Here is a 16,777-nt window from a genome sequence, read left to right on the forward strand (position 1 = left end):
GTGAGCCCTAGATTCAGACAAAAAAGTCCTTAAAAAAATAAGCTGGGCACTCAGTACCACCCTCATTTTACAGACAAGACCGAGTTCTTGCCTGACAACCTCGTCTCATCCCAGAGCTTCTGTGAAAGTAGATGGACAGAACTGATTGATACCCACCTGTATGCCATGGTACATGTGCACACATGCTCTCATATACATGAGAACTGACACCCACGTGTATGCCATGGCACATGTGCACACATGCTCTCATACACATGATACTAATAGAAAAATAAGTTTGAGGCACCAAATCAACCTCCAGGCTCCACATGTTCACTTGTGCACATGTACTCCATACCCACACAAATAAATCCACACACCAAAAAGTATATATGTCTTCAATGATGGACATACTGGCCGCACACTTGTAATCACAGTATTTGGAAGAATTAAGCAGAAGAATTCCAAAAGCAAAGCCAGGGTATGATGTATAGCAAGACCTTGTCTCAAATAATAAACAAGGCATGGTAGTGCATGCCTTTAATCCTAGCACTTGGGACAGAGACAAGTGAATCTCTGTGAGTTCAAGGCCAGCTTGGTCTACATTATGAATTACAGGCTATGCAGTAAGACCTTGTCTCAAAGAAAAATAATTTAAAAAAATAAAACAAAGCCAGGCATTGTGGCGCACAACTTTAGGCCCAGCACTCAGGAGGCAGAGGCAGGCAGAACTCTGTGAGTTCCAGACCAGCCTGGTCCACAAGAGCAAGTTCCAGGACAGCCTCCAAAGCCACAGAAACCCTGTCTCAAAAAAAAAAAAAAAAAAAAAAAAAAAAAAAAAAAAAAAAAAAAACCTAAATAAATAAATAATAAAACAAAAATGAAGAGCGTCTGGATAGCTGAACATGTGGAGGTTCCTGGTAGTGGCATGCCATACCCGCAGGAAGCAGAAGTGTACATCTCCTTCCCAATTCTTGTCTTCCCTCCATTCATGCCTCTTGTCTTGTATGCTCTGTAGAAACCAATAAACATGTTTACAAGAGTCCATAATGAACTGCGAAGAAATGCCATAGGATTTGCTCTCTCGATGACAGTGCATTGGAGGGCCACTCCCCCAGTCAGAAATCAGAAGATAGGCTCACTGGAGCTAATCACAGCCACCAGGGACCATGCCAACTACTGGATGATTGATGCAGACCCTGAAAGAGGAATACACCCGAATATGATGTCTGCCAAAAAAAAAAAAAAAAAGATAGTCTACAAGGAAAGATGCACAACATTATTTCTTTTCTTTTTTTTTTTAGATTTTATTTATTTATTATGTATACAACATTCTGCTTCCATGTATATCTGCACACCAGAAGAGGGCACCAGATCTCATAACAGATGGTTGTGAGCCACCATGTGGTTGCTGGGAATTGAACTCAGGATCTCTGGAAGAGCAGTCAGTGCTCTTAACCTCTGAGCCATCTCTCCAGCCCCGCACAACATTATTTCTAAGTGGAAAAAAAAAGTCTACTATTCAGAGTATGATAGTATTATGTGAAATAAAAATATATAACTCTTAATGGCCAGTGAGATGACTCAGCTAGTAAAGGAGCTTGCTCCTGCCAAGCCTGATGACCTGAGCTTGATCCCAGGATTCCCCATGGTGGAAGGAGAGAACTGACTCCCCAAAATTGTTCTTTGACCTCCACACCCATGCCTTTGAATCTACACACATAGATAATAAAACAAATAAATTAAATAAAAAATTAAATATATGCCTGATTATTTTGCTTGTGCTCAGACCCTAGGAGCTCTTTTTCTTTTTTTAAAAATACTTAACTTAAGGGGGCTGTAGAGATATCTCAGTGGTTAGGAACACTGGCTGCTTTCAGAGAACCTGGATTCAATTCCCAGCACCTACATGGCAGTTCACAACCGTCTGTAACTCCCTTTCCAGGAGATCTGATGTCTTCTGGACTCAATGGCACTTTATGCATACATGCAAGCAAAGCATTCATAGACATAAAATAATGATACTTAACTGAAACTAAAATTTTGAGGCAGAGTCCCTCATAGCTCAGGCTGGCCTGAAACTCATTTACATAGCTGAGGAAGACCTTGAGCTCAAGAGCCTCCGGCCTCCACTTCCCAAGTGCTTGGATGCACTACTATGCCCAGCAGAGTTTAGCTTGTGACTGTTACATGTAGCACAACTAATAAAAGCCCAGAGACAGATATTGAGGTTAATGCTGAAGGTCAGAGAAGCAAAGTGGCCAGCCACTAGAGAGTTCTCACTTCTACCAATGCTCAGACCAAAGGGGGGATCCACAGAACCTCAGACTGTTCCCAGCTGCACTGCTCCTCAGACTACACTGAGCCCGTCTCCTCCCACCATATATTTCTCTCTAATGCTGGGATTAAAGGCATGGGATCCCAAGTTCTGAGATCATCTTGTGTGAGCTCTATTTCTCTTTTAGACTGGATCAATTTCAAGCTCAAGGTGGCCTTGAACTAACAGATCTGTCAGCCTCTGTCTCCCAAGTGCTGGGATTAAAGGTGTGTACCACCACTGCCTGGCCTCTCTGGCTGTCTAGTGTGGCTAGCTTTGCACTCTGATCTTCAGGCAAGCTTTATTTGATAGATCATAAACAAAATACCACCACAATCATGCATTCCATATATATTTGTTTTGTTCTGGATGTATGCAATGTCAAACATCAAACGCAGAGCCTGGTGCTTTCCTAGCAACTGAGCTACACCCACAGCCTCTTGATGAAGCTTTTATAAATGCTCACAAGCAAGCAAATAATCATGGTTAAAAAGTGGCCAGCCTATACCCTCTCTACAGAGACTGGCAGTCATTTTGCTTATGAGACTGGCAGTCATTTTGTTGATGTCTTGGAAGAAGGAATATTAATTGAGAAAATGCCTGCGTAAGATTGGCCTGTGGGTAAGTCTGATTAATGACTGGTGTGGATGGGCACAGATCACAGCGGGTATATAAAAACAGGTTGAGCAAACCAGCAAGCAGGATTTCTCTATGGCTCCCGCTTCAGTTCCTGTCTCCAGGTTCCTGCCTTGAGTTCCTGCCCTGACTTCCCTCAGTAAAGGCATGTCACCTGAGAGTTGTAAGAAGAAATAAACCTTCCCTCCCCAGGTAGCTTTTGGTCATGGTGTTTTATCTCAACAATAGAAGCCCTAACTAAGATAGTTGGTTTGCTTTTTAATTACATTTTTAATGCATTAGGGCAGGGTATTTTTTAAAAAAGGCCATGGCATATTATGTGAAAAGAAGTAACTTACAAATCACCATGTGCCCTTGTCACAAATTATTTTAAGAATTCCATACACCAGGTATGATGTCCCACGCCTACAGTCTCAGCACTCATGAGCCTGAGGCAGGATGGGCTGCATGGCAAAATCCTGTCCAAATAATAGTAACAGTAATAATTATGAATAGAACTAGAAGGGCCACTGCAAAGACAACACATCAAAACGTTGGGCCTGCCTAGTTGGATTTTAGATGACGGTCCTTGTCTCTATGATTTTCAGTTTCTAACTTCGGTGTAACTACCATGTATTCTTTTTGTAACTTTAATTGGTTTTTTGTAATAGAAACAATCTAAGTGCTAAGAATATTTCCATAGGAACATTTTTTAAGGCACTTGATACATACTGCAAATTTGCCCTCCAGGTGAGTCGTACCAGTTTCATGCCACCAGCAATGTTCGCTTTCATTTTTTTACTGTCTAATTCTGTTTTAGTCTATTCATAGTTCTAATCTCATTATATCCCTTTTTATTGTTTCTTTTGGGTTCCAACACCTCCCAGTTTAGTGTTCTCATTGAATTTCATTAGCAGCTGTTTCATTAGTGGCACAGAAGAAGGATTAAAGTGTTAACTAGGATAGACTTTGACAAAAACCTATAAAAATGTATGTTATTATCTTTGCATAAATTCTTTTTAATCAAAGTTCCTCAAAAACCTGTCTCTGTTCCCATCTCAAGGGATAGGTCTGGCCACTGATGATATTCTTGGTATAGGGCTGTGTGCTTCTCTTCCCGTGGGAAGGACACATCTGTGTTGCACCTGGATTCATGTCTTAGCAAGCCTTGATGAGGCTTTGTGTGGTCTTGAGTCAGCTGACTGCCCTTTGGTGTGCTTCAGTTTGGTCTTAATGCCTACACACACTTCCTATTTTGCAGACTATTTATCAGGGTAGCTATATCCTAGAAGTGCAAATGAGTCTTTTGTTGTTTTTCTTTTACTTAGAGCCCATTTGAAATGTGCCAGGGCACTTCTAAGTCCAAGGTTCACTTTTGCTAGAGAATCACTCACACTTATTTTTATATACAAAATGTCACCCATTAAATTTGGTTGATAAGGTGCATACATACCCTCTCTTCCTATTATCTACACTAATAGATGACTAATGCAAAATATTGAGTAATTTTTAAAAATCAATACTCAATTTTTTAGAAATAATTAGAGAGACATTCAACTCTGACACCAATACCCCACTCAGTTCCTGAGCCTACTCCTGCTGGAGGAGAATCTATAAATAATTCACAACGCTGACATTACTCACTGGGTGCAATCATTTTCTTCTGAGAAAATTTTAGCAACTGTTCTAATACAGACTGCCAGTTATCAGTAGTTGAGAATGCAAGTCAACTTTTAATTATGCAGACACTGATTATTCAGACGACAAATTGTTCGTGCCCTGTACCGCTCCTTCCTGCTGCCTACCTTTTAGCATTTTCACTGCTCATTAGCACATATTCCAGAAGGTAGGCATTGGAAGCCGGAGAGGGACTCAAATCAGCTAAGCACTTAGGAGAAGCTCTGATGAAAGATTTTAATGCAGTTTGTAGAACTATTGACTAAAATTGAGTCATTTGGATTCCCTGTGAATTGTATTTACATGTCCTATGCTTGTCCCCCATAGCAACAGATAATAGAATTGTCTGCAGAGAGACAACATAATTCTCATATTTAATTTTTCCTTTGTAAAACATTTTCACATGATGGTTCGTGGTATTTTCTTTGTTCATTACATTTGTGTCCGGACTAGTTACTTCTCTGATAAACGACTATTTGAGATTTCTGGCCTATGTACAGTGACACCACAGTTATCTGATGATTTCCCAGTGTTTTAGAAAACTTTTCCTTTAAGTATCAGTGTTTTTTCACATTTCAGCCAGCTTATTGGAAATATGATATCATACCCATCTGGCTTATGCTTAGCTATTATAAAAAACCCTTGTAGATATGTAGTCCCTCTAGGAGCCCCTGGTTAAGTGAAATGTCCATGTGTGATGAAACTTGAGTAGGAATGGGGTTTTGTTTGCCCTGGGAGTTTTCTGCCTCCTCTAGTCTATTGCTGTCTGTCTGTCTGTCTTGCCATTGTCAGAAACCCCCACCATATATTTCTACATGTTAGTTCTCTGCTTCTGAACTTCTTTGGCTTGAGAAACTGTAAGACCAAATCAATTAGCATTTTGTTTGAAAAGCATGTAGGCAGTTAGAGTTTGGATCTTACATGTCACCCACAGGTCCTTTTGCTAAAGCCTTGACCACCATTAACTTTGGGGGCATAGGGAATAATGGAGGGAAACCTCCCCAGTGCCTCTTTTGCTGCTTGTTTTGGTTGGGTTTTGGTTTTGTTTTGTTTGGGCCAGGATCAGTTATGTGGCCCAGGCTGATCCTCTTGTCCTAGCCTCTCAAATGCTAGGATTACAAACATGCATCAGTCAGCTTACCTTTCCTTTGCTTCTTTTAAAATTGATTTTGCCAGGCTGGAGAGATGACTCAGAGGTTAAGAGCAGTGGCTGCTCTTCCAGAGGTCCTAAGTTCAATTCCCAGCAACCACATGGTGGCTCATAACCATCTATAATGAAATCCGGTGCCTTCTTTTGGCCTGCAGGCATACATGCAGGCAGAACCCTGTATACATAATAAATAAATACACCTTAAAAAATAAATAAATAAATAATGGGCATTGGTAGCGCACACCTTTAATCCCAGCACTCGGGAGGCAGAGGCAGGTGGATCTCTGTGAGTTCGAGACCAGCCTGGTCTACACAAGCTAGTTCCAGGACAGCCTCAAAAGCCACAGAGAAACCCTGTCTCAAAATAAATAAATAAATAAAAATAAAATTGATTTTGCCATAGCAGCAGAAACCTAACATGAACATAGCTATGCACAGGAGTATGAAAAACACACATATGTGTGAGTGAAGACCAGCATGCAGACCAGCATCACTGCCTAGAGGCCCTTTTTCTTCCATATCTGCAGGTGTGTGTACTGCAGTGAGCTTGTCTGGGACATAAGACTGCTTTTAGTACAACAAGTACAGACCGTGTGCTTACATGAGACTGCAGAGCAGTTTCTAAAAAGATTAGACAAAGGGCAGGATGAAGAAGGCTGTGTGTTTTTATACACATGTAAGGCTGTATACGTAAAGTATGCTACACTAACTAGGACACTTAACTCCAGTAGCCAAACAAAGAACAGTTAAACAAAAGCACCCAGACTTTAAAATTTGGGGGAGATAATCTCAGGGGTGAACATTATGAAACTCTAGAAGTGCCCTACTGATAATCCCTTTTTGATTATTTTTTATAAATTCTAATATTGGGATTTTTGAGTGACATACAGGCATAATGGTTAGGCTCCAGGGGACCTTTCGTGTACTCATTCACTTTGCTTCCTGGGGACCAGAGTTTGCTATGAGTCATGTTCCATCCGATTTATATTGGATCCGGCTGCAGAGCCATGACTCAGATGGGCTTCAGGCCCAGCTGCTCAGTTCATCTTCTGAGAATAGATGGTAAGGACAGGACAAATGTCCTGATGCATGTTTCCTCTGTTCTTGCACCTTCAGGGTCTAGAGAGAACGTCATTACCAACAGCAGGCAGGTTCGCCTTGCCACAGGCATCTTCCCTGTTGTCAGCCTCCTGAACCACTCCTGCAGCCCCAACACTAGTGTGTCCTTCACTAGCACTGTCGCCACCATCCGGGCAACACAGCAGATCAGAAAAGGACAAGAGATTGTGCACTGCTATGGTGAGCCAGCCTTTCTTTCCACTGCCCTGCCCTGCGCCACCTGAAAAGGATAAGTGGACAGGAATGAGCAGGCACTGGACCAGTGCCTCCTACTCCTCCTGTGTTTTTCCTAGAGAAGGCAATGCATCCTCAGGCCAATGAGAAAGGTCTTCTGACCATAATAAAAAGGCCTATTGAGGACAGTGAGCCATGTCTCTCAATGCTGAACACTGTACACTGCCTGTCTTCTCAGCTGCTTCTTCTTCCTGCCCCAGCAGCTTGGAAGCTTGTCCACTCCCACCCATGTGTTGTTCTTTTGAGATGATAGGATAGTGCCGAGCCTCACTGTCTATCACTGAGCCAGAGCCCCACCCAGTTCCATCATTTCGGTCACATGGTGACTGTCCCAAGCTCCTCTGTTGAGTAGGCTTTGACTCTCTTGATGTGAGCAGTAACTATGGGTGACCTCTCTCCAGGGCCTCATGAGAGCCGGATGGGTGTTGCTGAGAGACAGAAGAAGCTGAGTTCTCAGTACTTCTTTGACTGCATCTGTCCAGCTTGTCACACTGAGACGCTCAGAGCAGCTGCAGAGCCCAAGTGGGAAGCCTTCTGTTGTAACACATGCAGAGCGCTCATGCAGGTAAATCTCTACTCTTCCCAGAGGTTAGTGCTCCAGCTCAAAGGAGTCACCAGGAGAAACCTGGGACATTTATAGACAGCACTATTATCATTTCCATTTTAGTAAATTGTCTAAACATGTTGACTGACCCTGTGAACAACCACAGGTCAGGCTGGATTTTATGTTTTCCTTAAAAATGACACAAAATTTAATTTTGACCCAGTAGGAGAAAAAAACTAGAAAAGTACTTGCTCAAATAAATTACCTGACTCATGCCTAAAACCCCAGCACCCAGAAAGCTGAAGCAGAAGAATCTCAAGTCTGAGGCCAATCTCACATGAGACCCCCATCTATTAAAACAACATTCCAGAGATGCAACTTAATCTGGGGGCTCAGATAACATCACCAGCACCCAGATCTCTCTCTCTCTCTCTCTCTTTCTCTCTCTCTCTCAGTTTTTTGAGAATAGCTTTGTAGAGCAAGCTGGCCTCAAACTCACGAAGATCTGCCTGCCTCTGCCTCCAGAGTGCTGGGACTAAAAGCGTGCGCCACCACCACCCAACCCAAGCAGAAAGCTTATTGTCTGTCATTGATGCAGAAACTGGGGGAAAATCAAACCCAGATAGTTTTCCCAGAAGAAGGAACTGCATCTGAGCTCCTCAGCTAAGGGTGTTGACCCTGGAAGAGTCAACGAAGATCCTTAGAGATCCAGATAATGGCATAGACACTGGAATCTATATTCATAATCAGGTGAAACATTTTCTCCACTGCCAAAGGATGGCCTTCTTGTTAGGAATACTGGAAGTTGTGTTGAGGAGCTAAAATTGTAAACCCAAGGGTCAAATATGAGGTCTAGCACTTTTTGTTTTGATGGTTGTTTTAGGCAGGGTCTCACTGTGTACCCTTAGCTGGCCTGGAATTCATAGAGCTCCACCTGTCCTCTGCCTCCCAAGTGCTGGGATTAAAGGTGTGTACCGCCATGCTGGGCCCTAGCACCCTTCATATTAGCTCTCCCCCTCACTCTTGCTCTCTTGAGACAGGGTGTCATTGTGTATCCCCAATGTCATAGAGTTACTATTGCTGTGAAGAGCCACCATGACCACAGCAACTCTTATAAAGAAAACATTTCATTGGGATGGCTCGCTTACAGTTTCAGAGGTCATCATAGCAGGAGCATGATGGTATCTGGGAAGGTGTGGTACTGGAGCTGAGAGCCCTACATCCTGGCTAAGAGGCAACAGGAAGTCAGCTGTCACACTGAGTGAAGCTTGAGAAAAGAGACCTCAAAGCCCATCACCACAGTGACACTTCCTCCAACAAGGCCATACCTCCTAATAGTGTCACTCCCTTTGGGGACCATTTTCTTTCAAACGACTACACCCAACTAGCCTAGAATTCATTTCATAGTCCATGATGGCCTCAAACTTGAGATGCCCCTACCCCAACTTCCCAAGTACTGGGATTTTTACCAGTCTGCAGAACTATGCCTGGCTTTCTTCAATAGATTTTTAAAAATTATTTATTTTTATTTTATGTGTGTTGGTGTTTTACCTGCATGTATGTCTGTGTAAAGATGTCAGATCCCCTGGAAGTAAAGTTACAGGCAGTTGTGAGCTGCCGTGTGAGTGCTGGGAATTGAACCCAGGTCTTCTGAGAGAGCAGTCAGTGCTCTTAACTGCTGAGCCACCTTTCCAGCCCCTCCATTAGATTCTTAATAAGATGAGCTCATTCCATCACCCTCGTGGGCCTCAAACTTGTCATCTTCTGTCTCAAATTCCCAAGTGCCACTGTTACAGCAATGTGTGACCACATTCAGATTTCTATATTGGTTTTCTTATGGCTTTTAAAAATAACCAGCCTATATATGTTCATCATCTAGAGGACTGTTCCCAAAAAGAGATGAGGGGCTGCTGAGGTGGAAAAGATTACAAACTATATGGTTTCTGTCCAAAAATTAAGTCTCAGAGTGAGATCAGGTACTGCTTTCACTAGAATTTCGCTCAGGCCTTGTTTGTAGTGTGTTATTGCAGGAGTCCTTTTTCCCATCAGGTCAGTCACCCTGTAGCTCAAACACACAGTGCTGATAACTGCTCTGGCTTGGGAATAAAGATAGAACTGGCTTCCACAGGGAAATGATGTACTGAGCTGCAACAACAAATCTTGCACAGAATCTGTCAGCAGGGACCACCTGGATTCCCGCCTCCGGGACCTTCAGCAGCAGGTTTACATGGCCCAGAAGCTTCTCAGAGATGGTAAACTAGGTGAGACTGGCTCCTGCTTCGGTTCTCCAACCCCTTTCCTTTTGTTTATTCTGCTGTCACCTTGCACTCAAGAATAGGCCTCAGTAAATGATTGAGGACTTGAATTTCATTATCCCAGCACCAGCCACAAGATGGCTATGTAAGCCAGTGAGACCAACCCCTAACCCGCTGTAGTCAGTGTCCTTGAAAGACTACCACATGGTTTAAGCTGTGTCTACTGCATCAGCTAGTTTTAGTACCATGAGCACCAGAAAGACTTTCTGACTTCCATGAGCTTTGTGTGGCTCCAGAAGTCTCGTGTCATTTATCTTAACTCCCAGTGTGATGACTGACCCTCGTGGGAAGGTTGTTCTGCAGCCTCAGCGGATCCTGCTCTGGGCTGGCGCTGTGGCTCAGGGAGAGCTTACATAGCTAGCCTGAGTGAGCACTAACACAGGGAGAGAGGGTTCCCTTTCTTTTAAGAAAGGGATTTGTGAAACTTGCTATTAGACACTGACTTGCTAGGACTGTTTCACCTGTTTAGCCTAGATTTTGAAGTTGACCTTTAGCCTAGAGTCAGGAGAAGTAATGATTACAGGTGGTTACACTGGACAATGGATGTTAGGAGCCTAAGGTAAATGTGGGGAGGCCTCATCTAGCACCCTTTCCTGCTGAAAGAGAAAACATAAGAGACAACTTTCCTGGAATGCTGAGTTGTTGACTCAGGGAAAGGGCATTTCCACATTGGCCCAACCAATAGAGAACCTGACTGAGTGCTCATGTCCAGGTTTATGTCTGTTGTGAGGTGTTTTTCCTTTGACTCAATAGAGAAAGCCGTTCAACAGTTATTGGGATGCCGGGAGGCCGCCGAGAGCTTCCTATCAGCAGAACACACTGTGGTGGGGGAAATTGAAGACAGCCTGGCCCAGGCCTATGCTGCCTTAGGTAAGCTGCAGTTGTCCTTCCCTGCCTGTTCAATTGTGGCGTTCACATGGGCTATTTGTCTCTCCCTTCCATTCTGCTTTCCGTACCCTGAGAGCCTTGGCTGATGGTGGTTCTCTTCTGTAATGAGACTGTTCTCTCCCAGGAGACTGGCAAACGTCTGCTACCCATGTACGGAAGAGTGTTCGTGTAGTTGAAGCTCGCCATGGACCTTCCAGTGTTGAAATCGGCCATGAGCTCTTCAAACTGGCCCAGGTCCTGTTCAATGGGTAGGTCTTTCCTCTTCCTAGCACTTGGCCAGGGCACGTCCTGTTCTGCTTTTGTGGATGACTTTGCTACAGTGATTTTCAGATGTTGAAACCTTTCCTTCTGTCTCCTCCTTAGGACAGATCGTTGCCCTCTGTTTCACTGACAGGCTTTAAGCTTTGAATTTTCTCCTGAGAGATGTGAAGAAAGCTCTTAGTTCTCAATTGAGTTTCCCAGGGAGGGCTTCCAGGCAGCCTCACCCGCCCTCTAGCATTCCTCTGGGCTTAATCACACCCCCTTGGCTTACTCATTCCCAGCATTCTCAACTCCAGGGCCTCTGCCTTTTCCCAAGTTTGCGTCCTATTCCTTTTAAAGCAGTTGTTTTCAAGCAGAAGAAATTCTGCCTTCAGATAGCATTGGCCAATGTCTGGAGACAGTTTTGGTTGTTATGGACCGAGGGAGGGTACTGCCAGCATCCTAGTGGGTAAAGGCTAACCCTGAGTGCACAGGACACCCTCAACAGTAGAGTTACCAAGTAGTTACGTCAAGGTTAAGAATTGCTGCTTTAAAGGTTAAAAAAGGAAGCTGGGGGAATGGTTCAGTTGTAGCCCACTTGCCTAGCATGCACAAGGCCCTGGGTTCCGTCCCTGGCACTGCACAGAAGAAGAGGAAGGGAAAAAAAAAAAAAGACAAGAGCAGAGTTGATGAACTAGCTGGTCCTACACCCAATTTTGCTACTGTGATCACTTGAAATGAAAGAGTCCCCAATTGTAGTGTTCCTGTGTGGATACCATACCTCCAGCCTGTATTAAAAACTCATTAGTGTGCATTGCTAAGGGAAAGTGTTTGAAGCTTAGACCTAATTACCAGACATGGAAACACAAAGTCAGTCAGGTGGGACATGGATGCCCTAAAATGAACAACTCTGTATAAAGCTTTCATAAATTTGCCCACTTTTCTCAGGATCCTGGAGTCTAACACACACACACTCTCTCTCTCTCTCTCTCTCTCTCTCTCTCTCTCTCTCTCTCTCTCACACACACACACACACACACACACACACACACACACACACTTTCCTCAAACTCTGCTTTGCAGTGTGCTTGTGAAGTTTCTTATCTACCCCTTTAGATGGTAAGATCAGATTCTGGAGGGTATGGTGAACCCTTTGTGCCCTCTGTAGATTGTGGAGGATGGAATTAAACTTGATCCTTTGTGTCCTCTGTCCAGAAAGGAGCCAGCTTTCATTTTGACTGAATGAGTGAACTGACCAGCTTTCCTCCCTTGGTTCAGGTTGGCAGTGCCTGAAGCTCTGAATGCCATATGGAAAGCAGAAAAGATCCTGTTGGTTCACTGTGGCCCTGAGAGCGATGAGGTCCAGGAGCTCCGGGAGATGAAATCCTGTTTATTAGGCTCATCATTCATCCCTGTGGGGCCTTTGGTGTAGAATGTACATTCCAGCTCACAAGAAGGGAACTCTGGCAGATGAGGTAAAGAAGCTATGTTGGTTTGAAGTTGTCATCAGAAAGAACAGGACCTACCCAGCTGTCCTAAGCTGTGTCTTGATGGCAGGGAGCACTTGGGAAACAATGGTTGAGAGGCACTGTCCTGATGGCTGTTGCTTGCAGAAACTAACTGCCCTCTGATAGAAACTCCCCATCCCCAGAAAAGACTTAGACCAGTATTTGTGGAAACCCAGTGCTTTAAAGGTCGCCGCTGGTCTGCAGGCAGCTGAGACTAGCCTAGGGTTTCAACTTGATTTCATCTCACTAAATGTGAGAGTCTGATTTCATCTCACTAAATGTGAGAGTCTGTTTCCCTGGGACATCCCTATGGTTTCTGGTAGCAATGAAGTGCTGTGTACCACTCCAGGAGGAACTTCAGTTCTTAGTCTTGTATTGTAATTAAAAAACAGTATACAGCAAGAAATTGGTTGACTTTCTACTTCAAGAGACACACAATTATACTTACAATATTCTGCTTCCTTAAATTCTTCAATAAAATTGGTGGTGTATAATTTGTGAGTAGAGAAATAAACATGGGGCTATATTACTCTTGGGTAGTTTCTTCCTGGGATGGCAACTCTGTATTTGTTTCCTGCTGGTTTTCTAATTCTTTTTGTTTTTAATTTCATTGGTGTTTTGCCTACATGTATGTCTGTGTGAGAGTGTCAGAAGCACTGAAACTGGAGTTACAAACGGGTGTGAGCTGCCATGTGAGTGCTAGGAATTGAACTTGGGTCCTCCGGAAGAGCAACCAGTGCTGTTAACCACTAAGCCATCTCTCTAGCCCCCAGTTTTTTATTTTATTTTCTGGCTTTCACTAAATCTTTTTGACAGATTCATTGTCCAGGCACTAATAAAACTCAAACTTGAAGGGATGGATGACTTTATAGCACATATGCCTCCTTTCTGAGTTATATGTTAGCAAACCTGAAAATAAACTACTCAGGTTTTTTTTATTTGAAGACAGGACCTCATTCTGTAAGCCAGTCTATCCTTAAACATATCATCCTCCTGCCTCAGCCTTCCAAGTACTAGGTTTAAAAGTTCTGTGTACAAAGAGAATCAAGAGTCCGACAAACATTCCACAAGGAGCTGGGGGTGTAGCTCACTGGTAGAGTGTGAGGCTCATGGTTGATACCCAAATGCCCCCCACCCCCAAGTGCTGAGGTTGTAGATATTGCTGCTTATGGTTTCAAAGTGAGACAGAAGGGAGGGATGGCTTCCCCTTTCCTCAAGGATGTGTAGTGGTGGTCCAGACCCCCAAGGTCAGAAACTGTGGGATTTTCTGACTGATCCTTATTACATTATTACTGGTGACCAATTTGGTCAGATGAGTTATACACTGCTTTTAGGAACTTACCCACCCTGGCTGTGCCCAAGAAGTGGCTGTTAGTTGCCATGGCATTACAATCAAGAAATAAATAGTCCTGAAGATGCCTGACAGCATCTTTCCAAGAAGCTGGGTGATGGAAGATAGCATTCCAACATTTGTGGAATGGAAAGTGGGCCGAATTTGATTCTCCTGCTGTCTATTAATGTAGTATTACAAAGAGGTGACATGTAAGGTGTTTGGGTTTTTTTGTTTTGTTTTGTTTTGTTTTGTTTTGTTTTGTTTTGTTTTGTTTTATTATGTATAGCATATTATGCTTGCATGTGTGCCTGCATGCCAGAAGAGGGCACCAGATCTCATTATAGATGGTCGCTAGCATTGAATTCAGGACCTCTGCAAGAGCAGCCAGTCATCTTAACCTCTGAACCATTTCTCCAGTCCAACCTGTAAGGTTTTTTTGATAGAGTTTCCTCAGGAAAAAAGTTTAGTCCTGCAGACAACTCTTTTGTTATCCCGGTCCAAAATAAAGAATTATTTCCTGAAGTTATGAAGTATGTCTCTCAGGGCTGGAGAGATGGCTAAGTGGCTAAGAGTATGTATTGCTCTTCTGAAGGTCCTGAGTTTGATTTCCAGTACCCAAATGGCAGCCAACATCTCTCTGTAATTCCAGTTCTGGGAGCCCATTGCCCTCTTCTGGTCTCTGTGGGCACTGTGTGCACATGGTGCGCAGATATAAATGCAGGCAAAACACGCACACACATGAAATAAAAATCAAAGAAGAAATCTCTAATTGTCTCATGTGACCTTAGCTTGAGAATGTTTGTGCTTGCATTAAAATCTAGCATAGGTTGGCCATGGTAGCAGCACACTTATAATCTCAACCCTCAGGAGGCCAAGACAAGATGGTCAAGAGTTAGAGGGCAGTCTGGGCTACAAAAGATCTTGTCTCAAAAATAAAACAGCTAAGCCAGGCATGGTGGTGCACAACTTTAGTCTCAGCACTTAAGAGGCTGAGGCAGGCAGATCTCTGAGTTCTAGGCCAGCCTGTTCTACAAAGCACATTCCAGGACAGCGGGGCTGCACAGAGAAACCCTGTTTCAGAAAACAAAACAAAACAAAAATAATAAAATAAAAGGGCTGAAGAGGTGTTTCAGCAGTTAAGAGCACATACTGCTTTTGAAGAGGACCTCAGTCCAGTTCTCAGCACCCACACTGAGTGGCTCACAGCCACCTGTAACTCCCAGCTTCATGGGACCCAACACATCTGGCCTACATGGGCACCCATACTCAATTACACAGATGCATGCATACTCCTAAGCAAACACACACACACACACACACACAGAGAGAGAGAGAGAGAGAGAGAGAGAGAGAGAGAGAGAGAGAGAGAGAGAGTTTAAAATAAATCTTTCAAAGTAAATAAAAAGAGGGATAAAATGAAACTATGCGTTTAAGCTTGCTAAGATGGCACACAATTTTAATGCCAGCACTCAGGAGGCAGACGCAGACAGATCTCTGAGTTTCAGGGTAGCCTAATCTACCGAGTGAGTTACAGTACAGCCAGGGCTACACAAAGAAACCCTATCTCTAATAATAAATAAGTAGTCCCGACTGGTAAAATTTAGCTTGTCCTCCAAGCACAAGAACCTAAGGTCGACCCCAAAAACCATGTGAAGAGAAGCAAGCTGTGGTGGCACGTGCTTATGATCCAACATTGGCAAGATGGAGACAAATGAATCCCTGGGGCTCACTGGCCAGCCAGCTGTCCTTGTCTACATAGTCTTTTCCAGGCCAGTGAGAGACTGGGGAAAAAAAAAATAGGAGTTGGTAACAAGGTGTCTTAGCAAGAGCCAGGCATTGGTGGCACACGCCTTTAATTCCAGCACTCGGGAGGCAGAGGTAGGTGGATCTCTGTGAGTTTGAGACCAGCCTGGTCTACAAGAGCTAGTTCCAGGACAGCCTCCAAAGCCACAGAGAAACCCTGTCTCAAAAAACCAAAAAAAAAAAAAAAAAAAAAAAAAAAAAAAAAAAAAAAAGATGTCTTAGCAGGAAAAGACACTTGCCATACAAACTTGGTAATTCCAGTTTAATCCTCAGAAGCCACATAAAGGTGCAAGGAGAGAAGCAGCTCCACAAAACTGTCCCCTGACTTCCATATGCATGCTGTGGCACACACACACACACACACACTTCGTGCATGCATACCAATAATGGTTTTTAAGTGTTAATGTGTATGGGTGTTTTGCCTGCATGCATGTCCGTGCACTACATGCAAGCAGTACCTATGGAGGCCAGAAGAGGGCATCAGATTCCCTGGAACTGGAGTTATACAGGGTTGTGAGCCACCACGTGGGTGCTAGGAACCAAACCCTGGGTCCTCTGCAAGAGGTTCTGAATCCCTGAGCCATGTCTCCAGCCCCCAATAATAGATATGTTTTTAATTTGTAAAGTGGACACCTCCTGAGAAATGACACCCAAGATTGTCCTCTGGCCTCTACAGGACCCAGTGCACAGACACATACCTACATAAACACAGAAATACACAAACTGGGTTCTTTAGGAACATGTCCTACAGTGTGGATTGTGAGTTTCCCAAGAACCCATGTGGTAAAAGGGTGGTCCCTGAAGATAATAGAACTGTTAAGAGGTTGGCTTAAGCAGAGTCTGGTGGCCCATGCCTTTAATCCCAGCACCCGGGAGGCAGGCAGATCTCTCTGTTAAATTCAAGGCTAGCCTCGTCTACAAAGTGAGTTCCAGGACAGCCAGAGCTGTTACACAGAGAAACCCTGTCTCAAAAAAATGAAAAAGGTTAGCCCTAATGGGAGGTGGCCAACCAAGGGGATCTCTGGCCTCCTCTTTTCTCTTTGCTTCCAGATCAT

At 43.8% G+C, this 16,777-nt stretch overlaps 1 protein-coding gene across 5 annotated transcripts in view; it reads left to right on the plus strand.

Annotated features, from left to right (window-relative positions):
- LOC103158874 (SET and MYND domain containing 4) overlaps positions 1-13,115 on the plus strand; it is a 50,409-nt gene extending 37,294 nt beyond the window's left edge. For 4 of the 5 annotated variants that reach the window (XM_027426750.2, XM_027426752.2, XM_027426749.2 and 1 more), the window contains exons 6-11: positions 6,855-7,037; positions 7,493-7,656; positions 9,764-9,896; positions 10,704-10,820; positions 10,963-11,086; positions 12,357-13,115. In XM_027426750.2, coding sequence (XP_027282551.1) covers positions 6,855-7,037; positions 7,493-7,656; positions 9,764-9,896; positions 10,704-10,820; positions 10,963-11,086; positions 12,357-12,510 — 875 coding nt within the window. In that variant the 3' untranslated portion in view covers positions 12,511-13,115. Of the gene's footprint in view, positions 1-6,854; positions 7,038-7,492; positions 7,657-9,684; positions 9,897-10,703; positions 10,821-10,962; positions 11,087-12,356 lie in introns of those variants that run through there. The other variant, XR_004770875.1, reaches the window with a different exon arrangement.
- Positions 13,116-16,777: the final 3,662 nt, after the last annotated feature.

The sequence above is a fragment of the Cricetulus griseus genome, chromosome 7 (assembly GCF_003668045.3).
Source record: "Cricetulus griseus strain 17A/GY chromosome 7, alternate assembly CriGri-PICRH-1.0, whole genome shotgun sequence".
Taxonomy (NCBI): Eukaryota; Metazoa; Chordata; class Mammalia; order Rodentia; family Cricetidae; genus Cricetulus; species Cricetulus griseus.